The 23854-nt window shown below is 41.1% G+C and overlaps 1 protein-coding gene across 1 annotated transcript in view; it reads left to right on the top strand.

Annotated features, from left to right (window-relative positions):
• The window catches only part of hecw2a (HECT, C2 and WW domain containing E3 ubiquitin protein ligase 2a), a 41449-nt gene extending 18900 nt beyond the window's left edge, over positions 1 to 22549 (top strand). Inside the window, exons 10-30 of the mRNA XM_061053940.1 lie at positions 1567 to 1909; positions 2094 to 2186; positions 2619 to 2769; positions 3159 to 3265; positions 3497 to 3621; positions 4851 to 5036; positions 5273 to 5407; positions 6866 to 6965; positions 7063 to 7159; positions 7469 to 7552; positions 8583 to 8671; positions 9205 to 9325; positions 10328 to 10441; positions 10981 to 11133; positions 13080 to 13178; positions 14398 to 14527; positions 15349 to 15495; positions 17121 to 17235; positions 19111 to 19196; positions 20196 to 20308; positions 21139 to 22549. Of these exons, the coding sequence (XP_060909923.1) occupies positions 1567 to 1909; positions 2094 to 2186; positions 2619 to 2769; positions 3159 to 3265; positions 3497 to 3621; positions 4851 to 5036; positions 5273 to 5407; positions 6866 to 6965; positions 7063 to 7159; positions 7469 to 7552; positions 8583 to 8671; positions 9205 to 9325; positions 10328 to 10441; positions 10981 to 11133; positions 13080 to 13178; positions 14398 to 14527; positions 15349 to 15495; positions 17121 to 17235; positions 19111 to 19196; positions 20196 to 20308; positions 21139 to 21250 (2700 nt within the window). The 3' untranslated portion in view covers positions 21251 to 22549. The remainder of the gene's footprint in view (positions 1 to 1566; positions 1910 to 2093; positions 2187 to 2618; positions 2770 to 3158; positions 3266 to 3496; positions 3622 to 4850; positions 5037 to 5272; positions 5408 to 6865; positions 6966 to 7062; positions 7160 to 7468; positions 7553 to 8582; positions 8672 to 9204; positions 9326 to 10327; positions 10442 to 10980; positions 11134 to 13079; positions 13179 to 14397; positions 14528 to 15348; positions 15496 to 17120; positions 17236 to 19110; positions 19197 to 20195; positions 20309 to 21138) is intronic.
• The last annotated feature ends 1305 nt before the right edge of the window (positions 22550 to 23854 follow it).

Genomic DNA, 23854 nt, shown 5'->3' with positions numbered 1-23854 from the left:
CAATAAACGTGCAAAGTTGAACAAGCCAATCACATCAGCAAATACCTGCAAGAAAACCTGACGCACACATTTTCAAATTCAAGAAAACTTTAACGTGTCATCGTCAAAATGGGATAAATTCAGTGGAGGGTTTTTCAGTTTTAATTTGTAAAAACCAACAAAAAATATACATTTTGGATCATTTTCCCACCTTACTGCATCACTGAGCTCTCACAGGTGTGTCGATCACGCCTCCTTAAACTTTTTATCTTTTATCTTATTCTATTTAAGTAGTCAGCAGGAGCCAAAAATAATTAATTAAAATATCTATTTGAATATTATTTTTGTTGAGTACTTACATTACCTCAAATATTTCCAATAGTTATCAAAGCCAGAGAGATCTGTAATTTAAAGTTGTACCGTGATGTGTCTTGTTGCGATGGCCTCCATGACAGAGCTGCCATGACAGACACCACGTGTTTATCGTTGCCATGGAAACACCGGATGTTACGTCAAAGGCCGCTACATAAGTAAGAGGGAGCTGCTACTGAAAGCCGCCGTACTGTTGCTGTATGTGCTGCTGTGATAAAAACGTCATGTAAATTATACTTTGATACATTAGCTCGTCGGTAAACATATTCTCCCCCTCAGGTCGGTTTCGCCCGTTTGACGGTCAACTTAGGGCGCACTCACACTAGGCAAAGTTGTCCCGTAACGTGCTTAAGCACAATTGTCCCCCCTCCCCATTCCCCCGCTGGCTTGCCTGCACTCACACTGCTCCAGGACTAACCGGGCCTGAGTAGGTTACCATCTTGTACATAAAGTCGTAATACAACACATGACCAGTGTGAGCTCTGTAGATACTGTATGACATACACATATGGATCCCATATTGAAAAGGCTGCCCAATATATGATTTATACAAGATTTCCAAAGTATGTCTACATTCCCGTAACCTTTTCTGATATGTTTATTTTTTCATTAATCATCTTACCATTTATTTTTTTCTGAACCTGTGAGTGAGAGTGAAGCTACAGTCCACTCTGCTGTGACTGTAGCGTGTCATTACTGTCCCCACAGCGCACACATCGTACCGAGCAGCACTCTCCTCTGGGTCCTAGCCCCAGCTGCGTTTGTGTGACACTGCACCATAATACATTATTCAATACAAGCTGTTAGATGCACAGTTTCACAGTTAGTAAGTTTGAGAATCTTTTTGCATCTCGCCTGACGTGTATTGAGCGAGGAGAAAGATCTTTGAACAGAGTGTAAGTGTGAACTGGTTTGTGTATCCAGTTTTCATGTGATTTAGAGTCAAACGCCTACATACAGTATCACTGAATGTTTACATGAACTTCAGTTCTTTCAACTTTATTTTGTTTCCTTGGTGATGGAGCCAATGCTGCCTCATGTTGTGAACTTCCATTTTCATTGGCTTTCTGTTATTCAGGATGTTTTGTAGCAGTATGTGTGAATGTCTTACATATACATTTGTACACTCTGTCAGTGCGAGGCTGAATTTCTATATGATTATCTTTTTTCCTCCAGTGTTTTCACTTGTTTTTGTATTTGTGGGGTTTCCTGTAGGAGGCGGAGGAAGGAGCAGAGACGGCCATCGACCCAGGGGGAGAGGTAGTCTCTAACGTCCCACCAACCACTCAGGCTGTAGACGATGAAGGTGGTGGGCCAGTCAGCATCGCTGAGGCTGGAGCCGCTCCTCTGGCTCCTCTGGCTCCTCTGGCTCCTCTGGCTCCTCTGGCTCCTCCCACCAGCGCGCCAGACCAGGTCGAGGTGGTCAGTGTGAGGAGGCTGAGCATGCAGGCTGCTGGGGGCGTGGCTGAAGAACCAGAAGGGGCGGGGTCAAAGCCGAATGAGGAGGTGGGCTCTCTGGATTCAGAGCAAGTCACCACGGAAACAGATGGAGAGGAAGGTATTGGATTTTTAATGACTCTGTTGTTTTACAGAAGATTTATTCAAAGGAATTTTTGAAATTGAAGAGTTCAGGTTCAGGTGTCTCTGTTTCTCTAAAGTTAACAAAACTGAACCACTCAAACATAATTTACATCATTTTCTCCATAGTTAAACCAACACCTTGTCTTTTGTTGTGTGTTCAGGTTCTCCTGTCAACGGCCATCCTGTACGTTCACTTCCTTCTGTGCGTCATGACATCCACCGATACCAACGTGTGGACGAGCCTCTCCCTCCCAGTGAGTGTGTGTGTCTGCATGTCTCGTTTTGTCCATTGTATCTGTATACATCACCACATGCTTGTAGCAGTGTGTTGACGTATGTTGACGTGTTTTCATTGATATATGTGTCCATTTAAACTACAGTCTGGCACCAAAATAAACTACAAATCCTCAACTACAAAATGTTCCCATGAGACATTCAGATTGACGAATAAGTAACTGCATTCCCATCAGCTGGTGCAAAAATTAGCATGTAGCAAAACAGCGAACACAGTTGGTTTGGTAAACTCTACACCAGCTTAATATCATTTTAGTAACACTCACTAACTTGGAGGTTTAAGCACTCTATATTTGCACTAAAATTTATTTTCACAGTATTTATTTGAACAGGTGAGTTCCTCCGAGGGCATTGAACACCTACTTGTGTATCAATTATTCATTTCCTCTCAGATTGGGAGGCTCGGATTGACAGCCACGGCAGGATCTTCTTTGTGGATCACGTGAACAGAACCACCACATGGCAGCGTCCCACCGGGCCTCCTGCCCCGCAGGGCCTGACCCGATCCAACTCCATTCAGCAGATGGAGCAACTCAACCGCAGGTGTGCCTTCTAAAAGAGAGATGTATAATAACCATTATTTACCTGGTTAAATAAAGGTTAAATTAAAAAAAATAAAACTATCATGTTTCAGTTTAGTTCTCGGTGGTAGAACAGGTATAGAAATAATATCGCATCTCGCTAAACCAAGCATTAAGATCAGCTGTAGAGCTTTAAACAAACCAGGAAACAACGTATCCCCTCTCAGACCTTTTCTCTGTTATGGATTATCTTCTCAAGCCTCTGGGTTTTTCTGTTCTGCTCTTAGAGGCATACAAAGACTTTAAGTGGGGAGATATAAAGTTGTTGTATTACTGGTAATCTGTTTCCACTCAAAATGCCTTTTCGTCGTTGTATTTAAAGGATGATCTTATGGTTACTCTTGATCACAGGTACCAGAGCATCAGGAGGACCATCACCAACAGTGACCGGGCAGAAGAACCTCCGCCTGAGCTGCTGCCTGAATCAGATAGTGAACTGTTGCCTCACTCCATTTCTGGTAAATTTCAACAGATTAATAACAACAGGAAAACAGGAATAGAAAAATGACAGGCTTTATTCACAAGAGCTCTGTTTTCATTTGCTCAATTACATGACTCATCACTTGACAATTACAATTTCTTTTCTGCTCACAAATCCCTGAAAGATAAAGCCTGACTGTGTAATAATAAAATGTCTTCTCAACAATCTGCTTCTCTTCTCTGAGCGGTGTGTGTTGCTTTTGTTGCAGAGTACAGACGAGACAGTGCAGTCGCTCACTCCAGTGGTCGCTCGCGGCTCTCCCTGCTGCTGCAGTCCCCCAGCGCCAAGTTCCTGTGCAGCCCCGACTTCTTCACCGTGCTGCATTCAAACCCCGTCAGTCTCTCACGCTTCACTTTCTCTGTCACTTGTAACCCTGTGCCTTTTTTTTAACATCTGTCAACATGCAAGCAGAGCTGCTATATTTTAAAACGAAGTAGGAAATATTGATGAAAACTCACTCAGCACTGTGACTGATTAATGAGCCTTAAAGGCAGGGTTGGTAATTTTCTCCAGATAAACTTTTTAAGATTTTGGTTGAAATTGTTTTTAGGTCCTGACAGAAATGAATAACTCATGTGCTCTGAAAAAGGAACAAAGAAAATCCTTCATCTGTAGCAGTTGTAAGCTTGTAAAACTTGACCAATGTCTGCCACGAGGTACCAATCTGGTGAACCAATCAGGCGCCTCCCTGTCTCCCTGCTTGTTCTCTACTCCTTGTGTACACTAGCCCACACTCAAAGTGTGTCACCGATGACGGAGTTTATACTGTGAGTTTACTTACCGCTGAATGAGACATGAGACCACGTAGTTTCTACACAATGCAAGCGATGAGCTGAGGTCCGCTTCTGGAGCAACGGCGCTCGTGCATGTTAGTGAGGGGGCGTGGCTTTTGAGGGAGCACAGAGGGGAGGGGGTGTAGACAGAGCACTGAGGGAATGCTACTTTCAAAATCATGCTAGTTTAAAAAAATTACCAACCCTGCCTTCAATTATCCACTGTCAGCAAGTGTTTGACATGATGGATTGCCCACAAACAAAGCTCCTCTTCAAAACTTTTTGTATTTCACAAACATTTCAAAAATATTTGGTGTAATGGTCATCTTTGACAAACAGGTAAATTTGGTATAAGATGTGCTTGATTGTCAGTAACTGTAAGGTAAAGAAGCTTCTTTTGTAGAGGCATATTAAGTGTGTTAAATAAGCAAGACCAGCATTAGAATAAATAAATAAATTACTAGCTTAAAATAAAGTGACAGTACAGATAAAGTTTTACCTATTTCATTTTTCAAATTTGACTACATGAGACTATTTCAGCTCCTTTTGTGTCCGTGCAGTGCATGCTTTATGCAGCACTGATACACAAACATGCACAAACACAAATCATGTCAGAATACACAACTGGCATTTGACTTTATTATCTCAATTAAGGTTAATACAATGGATAAAGATTGCACATTCCTAAGAACACTATGACAGATAGTTTTCCATCTTTGATAAATGTTATTCTCTCATCTCCCTCCTATCCCTTTGTGTTAACTTCACCCGTCTGTCCTCTCTGCCCAGAGTGCCTACCGCATGTTTACCAGCAACACCTGCCTGAAGCACATGATCAGTAAGGTGCGTCGGGACGCTCACTACTTTGAGCGCTACCAGCACAACCGCGACCTCGTCACCTTCCTCAACATGTTCTCCAACAAACAGCTGGAGCTTCCCCGGGGCTGGGAGATGAAGCACGACCATACTGGGAAGGTAGGTGTGTGTGTTTTTGTGAGCGTGTAACCCTTCCCTTTGACTTTAAACCTTTGATTTGACCTCGACCCCAAAGTTTGTGTGGGTTTATTGATTTCAGTCTTTTCTCGGTTGTCCTCGAGTATTTTCTTCCCATCCTTACTCTCACTGTGCTGCCAGTGAGGATTTGTTTTCAGAGCACATACAGTGGAGCTTTTTTTATACATGATTGTTGCTATTTGCATCTCAATCCTCAGCCTTTCTTCGTGGATCACAACTGTCGCTCTACGACCTTCATTGACCCACGCCTGCCCCTCCAGAGCTCTCGCTCCACTGGGCTGCTGGCCCACCGCCAGCACCTGAGCCGCCAGCGCAGCCACAGCGCCGGGGAGGTGAGAGACTAGCCCCCACTGCACCACTTGTCACCTGGAGTCAACTTAAAGCTCACAGAGACACTGCAATGTTTTTTAGAGGCCAGGATGAAGGAGATGGAAAAAGATGCTCAGGGTGTTTCTGCTTTATGGGCACAGGAGGAGAAGTTATCCTGCTGTAGTCGAGCCAACAAGCAAAGAAAACTGTGCTCCTTCTAAATGCACGTTAAGGCAGCGGACGAAATTAACTGCAGTTAATTTATAACTTTCCTCTCATCTGGTACTACATTCTACTGAAATGAGGAATTATATAAATGAGTCAGGATACCTTTAACATAATAGATAACTGTTTTTTACCTCATTAAAAAGGCTCCTGTCAGGAGTTTGTAGCTGGTTGTGAAAGAGGCCGAAATTAGTATTGATGCCTCTTCATGGTTTACAAAAGCAAACAAGAACTTAAGCGTAAAGATTGGCTTTCTCTGTGCCTTAATGCCTGTAACCACTGCTGTTGGTTTGCACTCACTGACGCTGTTTCCTCCCCTTCAGATCCTTGATTGTGTTTTAATTACTCTCGGATGTCTGTCACTTTGGGTTGAAGTGTCTGCTAAATGAATTGTAGAGCTGTTGCAGTGCTTCCCACAGAATGAGATGCCTGGGCGGTGGAGTTAGCAGGGGGGGGGGTTAGGGTATGTTTTTATATTAGTTTTTTATTTTTATCAAATGTTTTTTGTCCCTCTAAATTAATTTATAGTTTTATCTCTCTTTAACATAAGCGCAGAAGGTTAAAAATAAATAAAAACAGGTCGGAAATATACTTGGCAGCCATAAATATACTTAGGCGGCCCGCCCAGGTATCGTCCATCTGTGGGAAACACTGTGTTGTTGTTGTTGTTCATTATTCTAGTTTTGGCTGGAAAACAAGCATTGACATTCCGAGATAATAAGACAAATGAGTTGAGATCTCGAGTGAACAACCAAAATGTACGTGTTATGACGATGAAACGCAGTAAAATAAAATGTACTGATGTCTGTCTGTCCTGTCCTCACTGATGTAGCCAGTAATGTTCTGTTCAAAAGAAATCTTCTCTGATGGATTTAAGTATTTTTTATGAATAACTGTCTTTGCTGAAAAATGACCTCTGTATAGTTTGTTGTACAGGTTTGGCTTTTTGATACACATATTTTGAAGATTTTTCTTAAGCTGCCATCTTGAATCGTGAATTTCTTTAAGCGTCGAGAACTTTATTGATGCTTAATGTCGAAATGTTGATTTGAGAGATGTTACAACAAGCTACCACCTAGCATAGCGCCATACAAGTTGTGTTGTTATGTCATATTATTCTAATCTTCACAACTTGGTATTTGTTCTGTACTTGACTGAATGGATACAAATTGCATCTTGGGCGATTGTAAACCGGAACGTGAATCTGTCTCAGAACTAGGATGAGACCTGAACTGTAGTGTCTTCTTCTGTCACAGGTAGTGGACGACTCTCGCCAGCCCAACCCGCCCGTCATGCCCCGCCCCTCCAGCACCTTCAGCGGCTCACGGAGTCAGTACCCGGATGTGGTGCCTGTGGGTAAGTCGGGCAGAATCCGGTTTTACACATGCATCAATATAACGTAAACCCACATTGAACAAAGATATAAATGCAGGTTCCTTATTCATTTCTTCAGCCTACAATGACAAGATAGTGGCGTTTCTACGGCAACCCAACATCGTTGAGATCCTGCAGGAAAGACAACCTGAGCTCGCAAGGAACCACTCGCTCAAGTATGTCTCTGTTTTTCCTCCTTCTATGTTTCATTACTTCTCGTCGTCTGTCCCTCTCTCTCTTCCTCCCCAGCAGTCCTCCATTATCATCATCATCATCATCAGTCAACCTGAACGCCCAGTTAACCTTTAATCCTAATGGATTGTGTCAGTTTACCCCCTAATGTGTGTGTGTCTGGGTCTGTCTGTCTGTGTGTGTGTGGTTGTGTGTGTGTGTGTGTGTGTGTGTGTGTGTGTGTGTGTGTGTGTGTGTGTGTGTGTGTGTGTGTGTGTGTGTGTGTGTGTGTGTGTGTGTGTGTGTGTGTGCAGGGAGAAGGTGCAGTTTATCCGCACTGAGGGAGTCAACGGGCTGGCTCGTCTCTCCAGCGACGCTGACCTCGTCATGCTGTTAAGGTGAGGTCTGTGTGTGTTTGTGTGTGTGTGTGTGTACATTTGTGTGTGAGTGCACTGGTTACTGGTCACTTGTTTAAATTTCAGCTTTTGCCCCAGCTCCTCTTTGAGACACCACATTGAATATCTGTTTAATCTACCTATGCTAAAGCTAGCCTTTTCTTCATGTATATATTTATCTCAAATCCTTAAGGTCCTTCATTGTCAGATCAGCTTTTTTGCCAACATGTCTGGAAGAATAGAAACATACTGTATTTTGTGAGGGCCATTGAGGTTTTTATTTTCCTTGGGGAATTGCTGGACAACAGTTTCTTTCTACAGATAAAAACACATTTGGATTGTTCGGTTACACTTTGAGTAACTTGCTACTTGGAGAAAATTCTGAGATGAGAAATAATCAATATCTCGCTACACTGAAGTTATGGATGACTTGTTTGTTTGTTTTTTAAAGGTACGGTTCTTTAGAATATTAAAATATAATAGTATGTTTTACAGGTGGGGAGAAAAATCGATTTATCTTCTTATCTTCTGAGATTTTAAATCGATTCATAACTTCCAGAAATCGATCTAATCAGTCACTCCCGACTAACTGCTAATGCTAGTTCTTTAACTCTTTGAATTCCAAATGGAGCAGCAAGAAATTCAGCCAGTCTCACAGATGACTGGAGTAGATCCTGAAGTATGTACTAATACATATATAATACAATACAATATAATAATGTACGAATCCAGAATCGTTTTGAATCGAAAACAGATTCTGAATCGAATCGTGACCCCAAGAATCAAAATCAAATCGAATCGTGAGACACCAAAAAACTCCCAGCCATAATATGTTTATTTTATGGAAGAATATAAAAGCTTACTCTCTACATGAAAAGATTGCGTCCTTTATTTACACGGCGTGGCCAGATGTTTAGCCTGACACAGAAAAAAACTCTTTAATAACAACAGTTTTATATTATTATTATGATTATCTTATATGCCTGTGTCTTTCTGACTTGGTTTTGTATGTGCACCTCTTCTGTGTCTCCAGCTTGTTCGAGGAGGAGGTGATGTCATATGTGCCGCCGTTACTCCACCCCAGTCACTGCCTCTCCGCCTCCTCTCCTCAGAGCTCCCCTGGTAAGTCTCTGTCTCAATCTGTGTTTGCATCGACTTTATTGGCATGATACATCTTTTCTCTCCTTTATTAAATTCATACCTTTTGATTAAATTTCACGCCTTCCGCCATGAGATTTGGTTTATATTGTCTATTTAAAGAAAATGTTCAGAGAGGGTTTCTGGAGAACACAGGATGAAATCAGTCTAACATTATCGAGCAACATCATCACTCTAACTGGACACTCACAGTCCTTATTAACCTCTACTGACTCCTGCTACATATATACTGGACAGACACAAGCATGCTTACTTTTCTGTCTGTACTCCCTTAAAATCAGCTGATAAACATATAAACTAAATTTTATGATTCAAAATAAACTGAGGAGAACTGATGAATTAATTCATAAATCAATGATCAATATACATCTCTATGCTTTTTACCTACACTCTCTGTTGTGCCTGTGTCTTACTTTCTTTATGCATTAAACTTTCTTTGTCATTTTTTGTCTTCTCTTTCTTTCTCTCTCTCTCTCCTTCTCTCATTTATATCTCAGGCACCCAGCGAGCAAACGCCCGAGCTCCTGCTCCCTATAAACGAGATTTTGAGGCTAAATTGAGGAACTTCTATCGGAAGCTGGAGACCAAGGGTTACGGGCAGGGACCGGGAAAAGTCAAGTAGGTTTAAATACAACTACAAGATATTTATGTATAGATGTCTTATTTAGTACTGATTCATTTATTTTTTGTAAATGAAGAAGAGGCCTTTAATGTAGTTTACAGTGTTTACTGTTCTGAACCTTACATAAATACATAGGCTGTGCGTTTGTCACATTTAGTCACTCAGCGAGTCAGCGACAAACACCCCCTAAGATTCATTGGTGCCAGTTTGGAGCCGACTGCAGGGTTAGCTAACATGATGGTGGACGAAGTGGAGAAGAGCTAGATAAATAGGGTTGTTGATGATTTTGAAATGGGGAAAGAAAGTCAGGAAGGGAAAATCTCCAAACGGCCTGTTTGAGCACACATTCTCTGAAAAGTGGAGCAGGCAGAAGACGAGAGAGAGGATGGATTTTTCTCAAACCTTAAATTTCTAATTACAGATTCTGCATAAAAAGACAGGATCCGTGGGTTATCAGATTTTGGAAAAGTGTTGTTTGGTTTAGTGTTCTTATGTTTGGTTTGGTTGACACATGCCATGCACAACACACGATTGGGCCAGCGTTAGCTATATCGCTCATTTACATCTGTTGTCCTTGGGCAGGAAGATCTAACAACATACATTATGACAATACAACATCAATTAAAAACAATACAAACTTCACAAACATATTACATAAAAACAACATCGTATCTCTTTTGGAACTTCTCTGAACTTGTCTGTAGTACGAGTAGTATCGCCCACTAGCCTTTCAAGGGTCATTGGCTGAATTCAGGAAATAAAGCAATCCGTGTAGTGAGCAAAAGATGCAGAATGCATCGAATCAAATGCGTTTCTCAGCACCATTTCTATTCTCACTTCTCAAGTTGATGGTCGGATTGTAAACAACAGCAAAACATGAAAAAGGAGGTCTTGGCCACAAAAGCTACAACAAAAGGCCTGGAAAGATGGGCAACACCAAGTCCAACACTAATGGATTTGTGCGTGTGTTTTTCATGTGTGTCTCTGGATGTTTCCAGGCTCATCATACGCAGGGATCACCTCTTGGAGGACGCCTTTAACCAGATAATGTGTTACTCTCGCAAAGACCTGCAGAGGAGTAAACTTTACGTCAGCTTTGTCGGCGAGGACGGGTGAGAAAGAAGCATTTCATACACACTTAATTTCCTTATCACACTTCAGACAGCGCGAGTGTGAAATGTGTGTATTTGGTTACAGTAATTGATCCAGTAGAGTTTCACTCAGCATCCAGTGTTATCTGAAGTTTGAAAATGAACAATTACACACACATCTGATAAGATCCAAGCAGCTGGAACAAGTGGATGAGGAAAGGGACTTCTTCTATAAATCTTGTGAAATCAGTAGAAAGAGTAACTGAATACAAATAGCATCAATTCAGAGATTATTGGGAGGATGACTGATCATTACAATATTCTTTATCATTTGTTAATTGTATCATCTTTATCCTTCACTGTTGAAAATTCAAAATGAAAGTTGGGGTGGTATCTTTTTCTCAGAGTCTAAGAGTTCACTAACATTTCTTTTAACTACTGTGCACACCAGATTTGAATATAATGATGATATGATATTATATTAGCTGCAGAAGAAGTAGATAACAGGCTAATTAACATGTGTACATATTGATATATTGTAACATGTTTGTTTGTTGCAGGCTGGACTACAGTGGACCCTCCAGAGAGTTTTTCTTCCTGGTGTCTAGAGAACTGTTCAACCCGTACTACGGCCTGTTTGAATACTCAGCCAATGACACGTACACGGTCCAGATTAGCCCCATGTCTGCCTTTGTGGACAACCACCATGAATGGTGAGGTTTCAATATGTTACTGTGCTATAGTATTTGTTTGACTGTCTTTGAAATGTTTGTTTGTGGAAGTTAGTAACACTGTGCTGAAGTGGTCATGGTGTCTGCTCTGACTGCTGGGTGCTGATACCGTAATAGAAGTCATTTGTGGGGTGCTGTGTGGAAATTTGGATCAGCAACCAATTTAGCCTCAGATGGATGGATGGGATGGGATGGTTGGATGGATGGATGGATGGATGGACCGATGGATGGATGGATGGGATGGATGGACGGATAGGATTTGATGGATGAAATGGGAATGGAGGGATAAGTGATAGAACTGGAGGAAAGAGGCATAAAGGTACTGGTTCATGGATGGAGGGATTTGTGGATAAATTGAGGAAAGAAAGATAGAAAAGTAAATAGGAATCAATCAACAGACAGATTGTATTTATGGATGGATGGATGTATATAGAAGTAAATGGATGAATTGGTTATTAGATTGAAGAATAAAGAGATTGATGATGAATGGCTGGATGAGTTAGATGAAAGAATGGATGAGTAGACTGATGGATGGATTACTATATGATGGATGGATGGATGGATAGATGGATGGATGGAGTGATTAATCAATAAATGGATGGTGGAGGGAGGGAAGAATTATTTACAAAGATGGATGGATCAATAGATATATCTGTGGTTGGATGGTACAAGGATTGATGGAAAGATGAATGAATGAAAGATAGTTAGATGGATGGGCTGATGATAGATGTGTGGAGGGATGAATAGACAGATAATCCAATCAGTGAACTGTTGGCAAGTGATGGATGGATGGATGGATGGATGGATGGCTGAGTTGGATGAATGAATGGCTGAGTAGATTTGTTTATGGAGGGCTGAATGGTTGGTTGATGGATGGATGGATTGATTCATTATAAATGGATGGATGAGGGGATGGATTGGTACATAGATGGATGGATCAATAGATATATCCATGGATGGAAAGATGGATGGATGGTTTGATTGTTGAAAAAACCATAGATGGATGGAAAGACGGATAGATCAATGGATTGGGGGATGTGTGGAGGGATGATGGATGATCCAGCTAGTGAACTGGTGGCGACTGGTGAATGGATGGATGGATGGTACAAGGATTGATCAAAGAATTAATAGAACTGTGGATACATTGATAAATGTATGATCCAACTTGTGAATTGATGGGTAAACAACAAGACAGATGAACCATGATATCAGAGGATGTATCAAGAAGAATTAGCACCAAAATGCACCTCTTCTGTTAGCCCGGCTGAACAGGCATTAGTCGCTGTTATAAGCTTTAAGGAATGTCAATCCAATAGTTTTGTTGCTGATGTTTGTGATACTTTCTAAAGTTCTCGATAAAGACAGGATATACAGGATTAGTCATTATAAGTATGATAGTACACAAAGTCACAGTGACACATTTAAAAACAACACATAGAAAAGGATGTAAAATATAAAAGTCCTTAAGTGGTGACACTGGTGCCAGATCAGTGACTGCTGTAAGTTGCAAAGTGGTGTCTTTACCCTGCTTTGAGTCTCTGTTCTACAGACTTCAGCACTGTTCTGACTCACCGCTTTGTCCCTGCAGTAAATCTTGTGGGATTTAGTTTATTGTCATGAACAATGTCCCCATCTGGTGCATCCTGAGTTTGAAAGTCAATTTCAAATTCGACTTAAGCCTGTTAAAAGCTACATGAAAGTAGTACACACAAGCCATTCTACGTCCACAGTGTTTATGCATCTGCAGAAAAGAAGAATCTGAATCAATTTGCTTTGTTATGCTGCTACTGCACTCCAGCTGAAAGAGTTACCCCCTCCATCTGGCACTCAAAACCAGATACATTTAATCTAAAAAAGAATATGAAAGGACTCTTTATCCAGATATGATGCTGGTGTGTTCACCTGTACTTTTTCTGTGTTGGGCCTAGGTTTCGCTTCAGTGGGCGTATCCTGGGCCTGGCTCTCGTCCATCAGTACCTGCTCGACGCCTTTTTTACCCGACCCTTCTACAAGGGGCTTCTTCGCATGTAAGTCCCTCAGCCTGCCTCTCCCTTGCTTCCTATTCTACACCCGCCTGCAGGGCAATGTTGGCACTTCCAATCAGCTCCTCCTCACTAACTTTATGCAAGCGTGCTGAGAATATGAGTGTTTCAGTCAGGGTCTCTCAGCTAGCAGCTGGCTGGGTCTCCTATCAGAAGGAGCAGCATTCTTATTAATAGCTTCTTCCAACCGACCTCAAACCATGCCAAGTGTCTGCTGTAAGGACAGAATATTTATGCATTTATTAGTGTTCTTTTGCTCTGAAGCAACATGGATCTTTTCTTTGCCACATCATTCTTGTGAAGAAAAGGTTTTAATAATGAAAAATAAAAGTACATACAAGGACATCATACATGTTTCTGGAAATGTGCAGAATACGATTAAAAGGCGGCAAAGTCTCCAGGGGTTTGAGTTGAATCTGGGGTTCCCACTCTGAGAAGTATAGCCTCCGTACATGGTGCCCGCTATTTAACAATCATGACTTTCTTACGTATTTTTAAGTACAGAAAGAAATCAAGGTGACTGTTTTTTGAATAAGCACTTTTTGTTGGGCTGATTCCCCAAAATATTAAGAATTATGTATAATACCTGACGCATGATGGAAGCAGCTGTAGCAAGATATGACATTAAAATATAAACGCCACATGGAACAAACAAATAATGCTTCATGACTCTGATTCTTTTATCTGTAACCCTCCTCTGAATTCATACACAGACGTCGGTAGTGTGTTGAAAAATTGGGGGAATCAATTAATAGCTTTTCTTAGCCACCTAACTTTACTTTAAACTACTATTATTATACAATGAGGTATGGCATACCTAGATCCAATGTGCAGAAGCGACACCAATTAAACTACTTGAAACAGTTAGGACTCTAATAGTTCAGGTATATTCAGGAAAATGAAGTCAAACCCAAGATGATGTATAAATAAGATGAATTTAGGATAAAAATCCTGTCGTTGTGTTTTCCCCTCTACATCCATCAGTACTCTGCATGTCTCTGTAAACAGTATGTATTTTCTCGCCATGCATCAATCTGCGCAATATATTTTACTACCTTTTGCTCTCTCACGCTGTTATACATGGGGTAACTAACCTTTAACCTATCCCTCTTACAATCAGCCATGGTTTATGAACAGGGCGATCCATCAATACCTTGTTGACCCCTCTGTAAGCTCCGTGTAACCTCTGCCTGTGCTCATCCAGCCCGTGTGACCTGAGTGACCTGGAGTTCCTGGACGAGGAGTTCCACCAGAGCCTGCAGTGGATGAAGGACAACGACATTGAGGACATGCTGGACCTCACCTTCACTGTCAACGAGGAGGTCTTTGGACAGGTATGTGAATCAGATGTGCTTGCTATCATTTGTGGTTTTCAGCCTAGTGAATATAAATCTGCATTATTATTTTACAACTTTGGTTTTAGTTTTAACTATTTATTGAGTCAAATTGCTCTTGGTGATTGCATCAGCAAGAGGCTGCAACCTCATATCTGCAGACAAATGCGCCCGCTCAAAATACGTCCACAAGACCTGCTTTTTCTGTGCTACTTTTACTTTTTTATGTGGTTTATAATATTTGGGAAAGATCTCCGTAGAGATAAACCTCTTTTAGAGCAAAGATTTCACTTTTTTCAACCAGGAACATCTCTTGCATTTCTCTCTCACACAACAACGTTTTGACAAAATATTAATATTACCTCACAAAAACACGGGAGATTTGGTCCACCTCTGCCTCAGGTTTGCCTTTCCAAATAGTTCAAATTGATATAAAATCAGATCAGTCTTAAGAAGAATAAATGCCAACAGAAGGATTTACAAATATATTTGAGGATTTATATGTAAAGACTCTCTTTAACAGGAAATATATATATGTAAATGGGTTCATACATTTCTGATGCACACACAAAAATGTGTTTTATTATCCAAGTAACTCAAAGTAACACACAAAGAAATGACGGATCAATGCAGCAGAGAAGCAGCTCCTTTGTTCTGTTAAAAACAGTTGTATTAGTTCAGGGAGTTTGGAAAGAAAAATTCAACTACCGGAGAAAACCCAAAACTTTTTGTACCTCAAATAAAAATAAAAAAAATGTCCCATGATTAAAAATTAAAGTTGCATTTGATCATGAAGTTTCTGTGTGTCTCTGTTTCTGCAGATTACGGAGAGAGAGCTGAAGCCGGGCGGGGCTGGTATCCCTGTCTCAGAGAAGAACAAGAAGGAGTACATCGAGCGTATGGTGAAGTGGCGTATCGAGAGAGGAGTGGCCCAGCAGACGGAGAGCCTGGTCAGAGGCTTCTATGAGGTACAGAACTTAACATCAGCGTCATTGAAGCTACGCTAAGCTCTTATACGGATAGTGAGAAGGCTTTTCTTCTTTAAAGCACATAATGGCTGTTTTAGACTCTCTGACAGGATCGTTGATCAATACCAGTGACGCCGTGATTGCGTCACTGAATCAGGTGCTCAGGATCCTTTTTTTTTTTTCAAAGGGTCATCCAATATCTGGCATTTTCAGATGAGAATGAAGAGGCTAAAAATAGTTCAGTCAATTAATACAAAAGAGCGAGAGACAAAACAGAATTGAATTCCATGAATCTTGATGTATTAGCTATTCGCCTGACAGCAGTGTTTGATCTTTGCTCTTTCTTGTTGGCGTATCTATCACCATGGAGATGCAGAGGAAATGAAAACAAATCAATTAAAAACAAGATGCCGTAGATAACTGAGTGTTGAGAGCGCCGCCCCCTGACTTTGTGTTACCACAGCTCTCTCCAAGTCCCTGAAGACTGAAACAAATCAACACAAATAGGAAAGAAGAAAAGCACATGCACAGTACATGACATTAAAAATAAGAAAACATTAAGCCTGATTGAATATTTAATACTAATGATTAATTAAGTTATCAGATAAGCAGACAGACTGTTTTTGTGTTGGCTTACATTCACATATCCATCATTCAATCAATCAATCAATCAATCAATCAATCAATCAATCACACCTCTACTATTCTCAAAAGGACTCTGAGGTTTCCCTCATTTCCAATACCATCGATATTACAAGCACAGTAAAACAAGCAGAAACAACGACAACAAACACTTACAAATCTATGACAAAAGCCACTGAGGTCCATTAAAAACAGTCACAATTAGAAACAAAGTGGCTAGAAATCAAATTCCTAAACTCTGCAGGAGAGGGAAGACCTCCAATCTTTAGAGTCTGCTGGAGGGCGCTCCGTGAAATTGGGGCATCAAAAGAAAATGCCATTTTACCGAGTTCAGTAAAAACTTGAGGGACTTTAAGAAAGAGCATATCGTGAAAGCCTAATGGACAATATGACGATAAAATTATGAACTTTTTACATCTTATTTTCTCTTCATAGAAAATAAGAGAATTCAAAATAGACTAAATATGGAGGAAACAATCGTATAAGGATATCTATTCAATATACTAAAGGAAAAAACAGTAGGTTTATATCCTCTTGTGGTAGTGGTACAATGGCACATAACTGTGAGAATATGGATCTTGATGTCTGATAGTGCTTAACAAGCTCAAAATGACTGAAATCGAAATCTGGACTTGTGCTCATATTCTGCTTTCAGAGCTGGTACTAATCCAAACCCCTGTTAAGTACTTTGCCTCACAGGTTGTCAGATAAACAAGGCTTTGTGTGTTACATTTGTGTAAATGTGACTTCCAATGCCTCAGTTTGTTAAACAAATCAAATCCAACATGTTCTGTAAACAAACTGGTGGAAGTGTTTATCCCTCTGTTATCGTCTTGTTTTTTCCACTGTGAGAATCCACTTCTACTCCCTTCTCTCAAGACTCCTAAATTCCCCCAAACAATCTGTTGTATGGGTGAAGACGATAGAGTTTAAAGAACAGGCTGTGTCATGACTTACACTGTGTGTTGATGTGTGTTCGTTAGGTGGTGGACGTGCGTCTGGTGTCCGTGTTTGATGCCAGGGAGCTGGAGCTGGTGATTGCAGGCACTGCAGAGATCGACCTGGCAGACTGGAGGAACAACACAGAGTACAGAGGAGGTATGTAAAAGCCAGAGGAAAGCAATGAGCCAACAGAGCAGAGATGTAGAGGAAAAGTGTTCATGGCACACTGACAGCAAGGTGAGACAAAACTCAGCAAAGTCAAATGGAAACACTGGCTCATGTTCAAGGGACTTTTTCATTCACAACTTCAGGCTGCAACTTCAGCGAGCAGGGTTCAGTGCAAAACTTGTGTCTCTGCTTTTTTGTGTATCAGGGGAAAAGAATGTAAAGTTTAGCTTATGCTACTTTTGTTGGAGGTTATCACTAACTAGGTTTACACATACTGTACAGGTTTTTGCATGATTAGAATAGTAGAATAGAAAATATATAATGTAAACAGGAGCCCTTCTGCTGTCAGGAAGCCTGAAACAAATCACATTTTCTAATTTGAAATGGGTTTGACCATTAAAACCTCATTAAGAATCTAATTTTCAAGAGTTTCCTGGCTAAGACAGGCAGCAGCACAATAAACAAGTTACAGACATGGAGAACAGAGTAATTACAAACTCAGATCAACACTCCCTGAGTCACAGAGCAGAAAGTCATCAGTCAAAACATCTACAACCTGACACATCTTCTTCCAATGTCTATAATCTACTTTTAAAAAGAGACCAGCTGCCCCACACACAAATCCTCCTGCAGGAGATTCCCGGCTGCACAAGCAGCGAACCTGAATCTCCTTTTCTTGTTTCAAAATGCACTTTGAGGACAGATAACAAGAACACGTTTTGTCACTGGGTGACAGAGCGAAGACTGAGGCTTCCAGCACTTTTCACATGAATAAAATTACACAAGTATGAGGCTAGCATGTTAGGTAAAGTCTTATAAATTAGTACATGCTGGTTTAGTCTACAAAGAGACAATGCAGGCCAGCCAACTCGATCAAACAGAGTACAGTGATGAATTAGGACCCTGAGATTTGTTTAGAAACAAGTTAGTGCTTCCTGATCCGTATCCAAAGATTTAAAGCATTGAGAAGATGAATGCACGTATAAAACAAATCCATAATCGATCAGAGGATTAAAAAAACAGCAACAAGTCGTTTTTTGCAGCGATGGAAAAACAAGACTTGTAAGTAAAACCCAACAACTTTTTACAACTTGCTGACTATGAAGCTTGAAAGACCTGGTTCAAAAGTACTGAAAAGTACTCATGATTACCAGATAACTTTTCTACTATATCTGCGTCTTTCAGGTGTACTAAGGTGCAAAAGTAGTGAACAAAAGTCAAAAGAGAAAATGGAAAATAAACTTAAAAAACATTTAGGATTTGTTAAAAGGTTAAACAGAAAAACAGTGCGATAAAATAGTTACTAAGTAAACGTATTTTAATCTTTGTAATTATTGCTGTTATTATTTAAAATGCTTATGCTACAATGAGTAGTGACTCTTCAGATTGAGAGTTCATTTCATCCTATATTTAACGACTGTATTAGTCTTTACTGTAATGCATTTTATAATGAACTCTGAATCATTGGGGAGGTATGCTTTTTAATTATTGTAATAGATATTGTGTTCAGTACGAGCATGGGAGTGCCAGTGTCCAAACCATTTATAAGAGATCACATTAAAAGGCTTTTTAAAGGTCTGGCCAATCCCAGTTGAGAGGCCGCCAGCAGCAAGTAAGACAAGAGAACTCAATCTGACAATCGGCTATGACTCACTGCGAGCCTCTTTTAATAGATGAATCGACTGGGACGGACCAAACAGCTCCGGCCATTAAACATTAAACAGCAAGAAACCATTCAAAAATTACAGAGGAGATGTGAGTGAGCCGGGAGGTGGCGAGGAGAGCAGCGAAGAACAGAGGGGACGGAAGGCCTTATTTGTTATTCATCTGACTCATGCACCATCATCATCTATCTCCCCTTAGGTTACCATGACAACCACATAGTGATTCGCTGGTTCTGGGCAGCTGTGGAGAGGTTCAACAATGAGCAGAGGCTGAGACTGCTGCAGGTATGGCACGTGGGTGACCGCATGCACACGGACTGCCCCCGTGTGGAGGCCCGGGGCGCTGCAGGCACTGCAGAGTCGTGCTCGAGACTGCAGAGAGATGATACTTTGATCTATCCATCATGTAGCCACGGGGTAGCCAACTGCTGCATGCAGTTTGCAGTTTTCATCGAAGAAAATAAAATCCCAGTAGATGGAATCCTATGATTTAAAAACCCGGCCCTGTGTTTTCATATATCAGTCCTGAACATCGAATAGATTTTTTTTTTAAAAAGGGGGTTTGGATTTGTTCCAGTAAACCGCCTCAGCCATCAGCTGCCACACAACTATGATGACTGCAATGTAACCCCTGCAGGAGAACGAGCCTGCTTATAGAAACTCAACTAACACAAATGTTTTTGACAGACAGGCTCAGATGGTAATTCTAAGACTCTAAAGTCACAACTTAAAGGATCCCATTGACATAATCAGTCATTTTGCCTCTAAAATCAAAGGGAGGAGCTGGTCTACCGCTGCCCTGATCAGTTCTTCTTTTTGTGTGTTAATGTCCGTTTAGCAAATATTGTGTTTGGAGTAAACGGAATATTTGAACCATGAAATTCACACAAAAATTAAAACAAATAATTCAGGCAGCAAAACATTCAGCTTCCTTTTCTCTGTGAGGTAAACTTCCAGTTGTTGGGATGAAGTCTGGTGTTTTTGAAGACAGCTCTGTAACCTCTGTTTCTGATTTAGAATAAACTCACTGTTCAACAAGAAGGTGTAACCATGTAGGGATCATTTAAATAATGCAGTCAGACATTTAAGATAACAATCTGAGCCTGAGAGTGACAGAAAACACATCTTATTTGATCTAGCAGATTTGCCTGCATAAGTAATTTGTTATCCAATGCAGCTTCTCTATCTATTAACCTTTTAAGTTCTGAATGTTTTAAATATTACTTTTGTTTTTCTGTTGCTGCTTTCATACTTTTGTTTTTTTGTCTTGCCCCTTCCTTCTAGTTTGTGACGGGCACCTCCAGTATTCCTTACGAGGGATTTGCCTCGTTACGGGGCAGTAATGGACCCCGCAGATTCTGTGTGGAGAAGTGGGGGAAGATCACCTCTTTACCCAGGTAGGATGTGATTCTGGATCCGATTGAAACACTCTTCAAAAATCTTTTGTTCAAGCTGGAAAGTTCGGTACCTATCTTATTCCTCCTCCAAGGTTAAGACTACTGTTTTGATCTTTTTCCTATGCATATATTTTTAAAAGCCTTTCAAAGTTGTAAAACTACATATTTAACACAGGATTAAACTGTGACAAAATATGCTAGTGTCTGCACAGTAAGACATAAAAGATTACTTTTGCATTAAGCAATATAATCTATCAAATAAACAATATACTGTTTTCAGATAATCGTCCACTAACTAATGGGAGACATTGTTTCATTTAAAAAATGCAGAAAACCCTAAAAACAAAAGTTTCTAAACATTCCCATGTAATTACAATTCACAATCCTGATGTGCCCTGTGATTGGCTGGGGAAGAGTCCAGGATGTAACCCCGCCTCTCGCTCAATGACAGCTGGGATCGGCTACAGCCCCCCGCGACCCCAAACGGGAAAAGTGGTAAAGATACATGGATGGATGAATAAATCCTGATGGCCTAGTATACACTTCAGACCTGATTTGGTATCTGAAGCTGTCACCTTGTTTTGGTTACTTCATTTCGTGGTGATCAGATCATCACCTCTGAAAACTTTAACCTTAAGTAAAAAAAATACCTAAAGGAACACCATGTCCTCTCTATCGGATAAATGTTAACATTATTAAACTGGAAATGCAGATCTGACTTCAGAGCTGTTGTATCAGATCACATGTGTCTCAAGACTGACTGACAGCTGAGTCATCCTGTCATTCATCTGCTGATCTTTTATTCTGTGTGTTTGTGTGTGTCTCCATAGGGCTCATACTTGCTTTAATCGTCTGGACCTCCCACCTTACCCCTCCTTTTCCATGCTCTATGAGAAGCTCGTCACTGCTGTGGAGGAGACGAGCACGTTCGGTTTGGAGTAACGTCCAATCAGCTTTCACACAGGTTTACTTTTTGGAGACAGAACAATCTGGATATCAAACCTTATTGACTGAGGAGAGAAACCTGGAAAATAAAAACCTATATCCTCAAAAGGCAACTAACCCATCCTATGGATTACTCTGCTGTGTTTTCAGACTGGCTTTTTTGTCACTCGGCATGCAAGCTTCAATCGATTCTCTGCCTTTCTCTCATATTGAAGAGGAAGTGAGCACGGATTGGAAGAAAGGCAGAAAATCAGAGGACGGTTTGATAAGCTCTGTAGTACAATCGCTTGTTTTCATGGTTACCTTTGTTCATTGAGCCACATGTGTGCTTTATCTCCTAAGTTAATGGCCTTGTTTACTGGATTTCTAGCACCCCCTCCTCCTCCTCGTCCTCCTCCAAACTGCACCTCAGAGACAGCTGCTCAAAATCCACTAAGCCCCCTTCTCCCTCTCTGGACCTCTAAACTGTGTCCTCTCTGCACTGAGGTTGCGTCATTTTGAACTATAATACACTCATACTGATCACCTTTGCACAAAACACACACAAACATGGGACATTTCCTTTTTTTATTATGCAAACTGGTGTTTCCCCTTGTATGTATTTTTTATCAGAATGGGAAGAAATGACATTTTAGGTGTTGGCTGGACCTCTAAGGATGCCTGCGTGAAGGGGATACACTAGGTTGCACGCTTACACATATAAACATACATAAAATACATAAAAAGAGATGTTTTGAGAGAAAATACACTTTTTTCACATTTTTGATTCCTTAAAAAGGGGGAAAATCGACAAAAAAAAATATGTTGGTGACATTTATGGACAGTGTCATCGACCCATTGTGATAATGACGGCAGGTTCTGGTCAGGACTGTTACCGTAGAAACTGAGACATTAGAGCTCTTAGGATACATCCAAATACGCAACCGTGTTTCTGCATTTACTCTTCAGCCAATGTCATATTCAAAAACACATGACGACAGTGTTACAGCATTAGCCTCGATGCTGTGATTGCACTTTCTTACAGTCTAACTCACCACACAGTACAAATACATTTACTGACAGTTCAATAGAAGTGCAGGGTTCCTCTCTTTCAAACCGCTCCTCAACTCATCATGAGCAATAGAGGCATTTTCTCACTCTGACAGATGACGTCTGCCCATAACCCTGACACACGGCGTCCTTCTCACTGATCTAATCGCCTCCCGCCCCATGAAAAGTGATGAATGTACCAAATAAGTGACTGAATGTATGGACCTCGAGTGACTGTGTTTTTTGCCCTTCGAGGAAGATTTGAAGAGGAGGAGACAGGATGTTTGAAGCGGAGGGGTAGGAATGAGGACGCACTTCACTCGACGTCGGCACCTTGATCGAGCCCTGTGGAAAGCTGAAAGGACACGAGCCTGGCGTCATCCAGGCTACTAGTTGAGGGTGCTTTGACGGGACCTTTTTTTAGTGCCTCTTTGGTTTTCCATGAAGCCATGAAGTGAAATTTCATACGGGAAGCTGTTTTGTTTCCTTGAACAAGTTTGACCAGATCCATGTGTCTCACAAATCAAAGATGGTGTAACTTCAAGAGCTGCTGTTTCATTCCCTTAACAGATATCAACAGCAGGTGGCAGCAGTGTGTCCTCTCATCACTATAGTACATTCATAGCAAATAACTGGTGATTTTCTCCTCCTTAAAAGACCTGTCCAGGTGTTAAAGGGATGTCGGAAGGAATCATGAACCAGCCTTTTGGGCTAAATGGATAATGTATTTCAGAACTTTTGGCATACAAGTCCATGCCAGACAATAGTTTTGTCTTGAAAGCATGTGATAAAGAAATTTATCTAACTGTTAAGTGCACGACACAAACCCTGAGGACCCTCACACACTTTCTTACATGCACACAAACACACACACACACATACACTAATACACGTACTTGTTTTCTATGGGGTGCATGCAAGATTACACCTACTGTACAGAGTCCTGTTGGAGTTAGACCACAGGGGCTGGGAGAGAGACAGAGAGCCTCACATGTGATGCAGCATGTGGAGGCAGACTTTCCTCACCCAGCCCCCCCTCTCCCAGTCCAATACTGCATGCGGGATCTCCTCTGTCAGCTCTGTGAGCTGTGCTGGGGCAGAAACCCCTAGATGGCGTTGTGTACTAGCTCGATATTGCATGCTGAAATAGTGCAACACACTGTCCTTACTAGCTTTTTTGCATGAGGATATCGCTATCCATTCAGAATAAGGGGTGAGGGAGCTGGTCAAGTTGTGTCACTTTGGTTGTGGCGCTCACTTGAGGCATGTGTCCTTATGCTTACCTGACACTGTCATACCCTGAGTGTTACACTCGGGGGAGCAGGGTGTAGGAAATACTGGTAGGTACTTAGTTTTAGCACTGGGAATGGACAATGTGTGAATGCCGTAGTTTGTTTTCTCTATGACAGTGTAACGGCAAGTATCTCGGCAGCATGTTTCAAAGATGTTGTTACTTTCACATGTGCGTGTCTGCCTATCTTAGTAATAGGTCCATGGTTATGGTTCATTGTGAATCAGCGATGATTCAATAGGGCTGTTTTTGATTCTGTGAAACGTGAGAGCACATGTAAG

This window comes from Labrus mixtus, chromosome 13 (genome assembly GCF_963584025.1).
Source record: "Labrus mixtus chromosome 13, fLabMix1.1, whole genome shotgun sequence".
Taxonomy (NCBI): domain Eukaryota; kingdom Metazoa; phylum Chordata; class Actinopteri; order Labriformes; family Labridae; genus Labrus; species Labrus mixtus.
The sequence above is the reverse complement of the archived record's forward strand: the minus strand, read 5'-3'. Positions and strand labels throughout refer to the sequence as shown.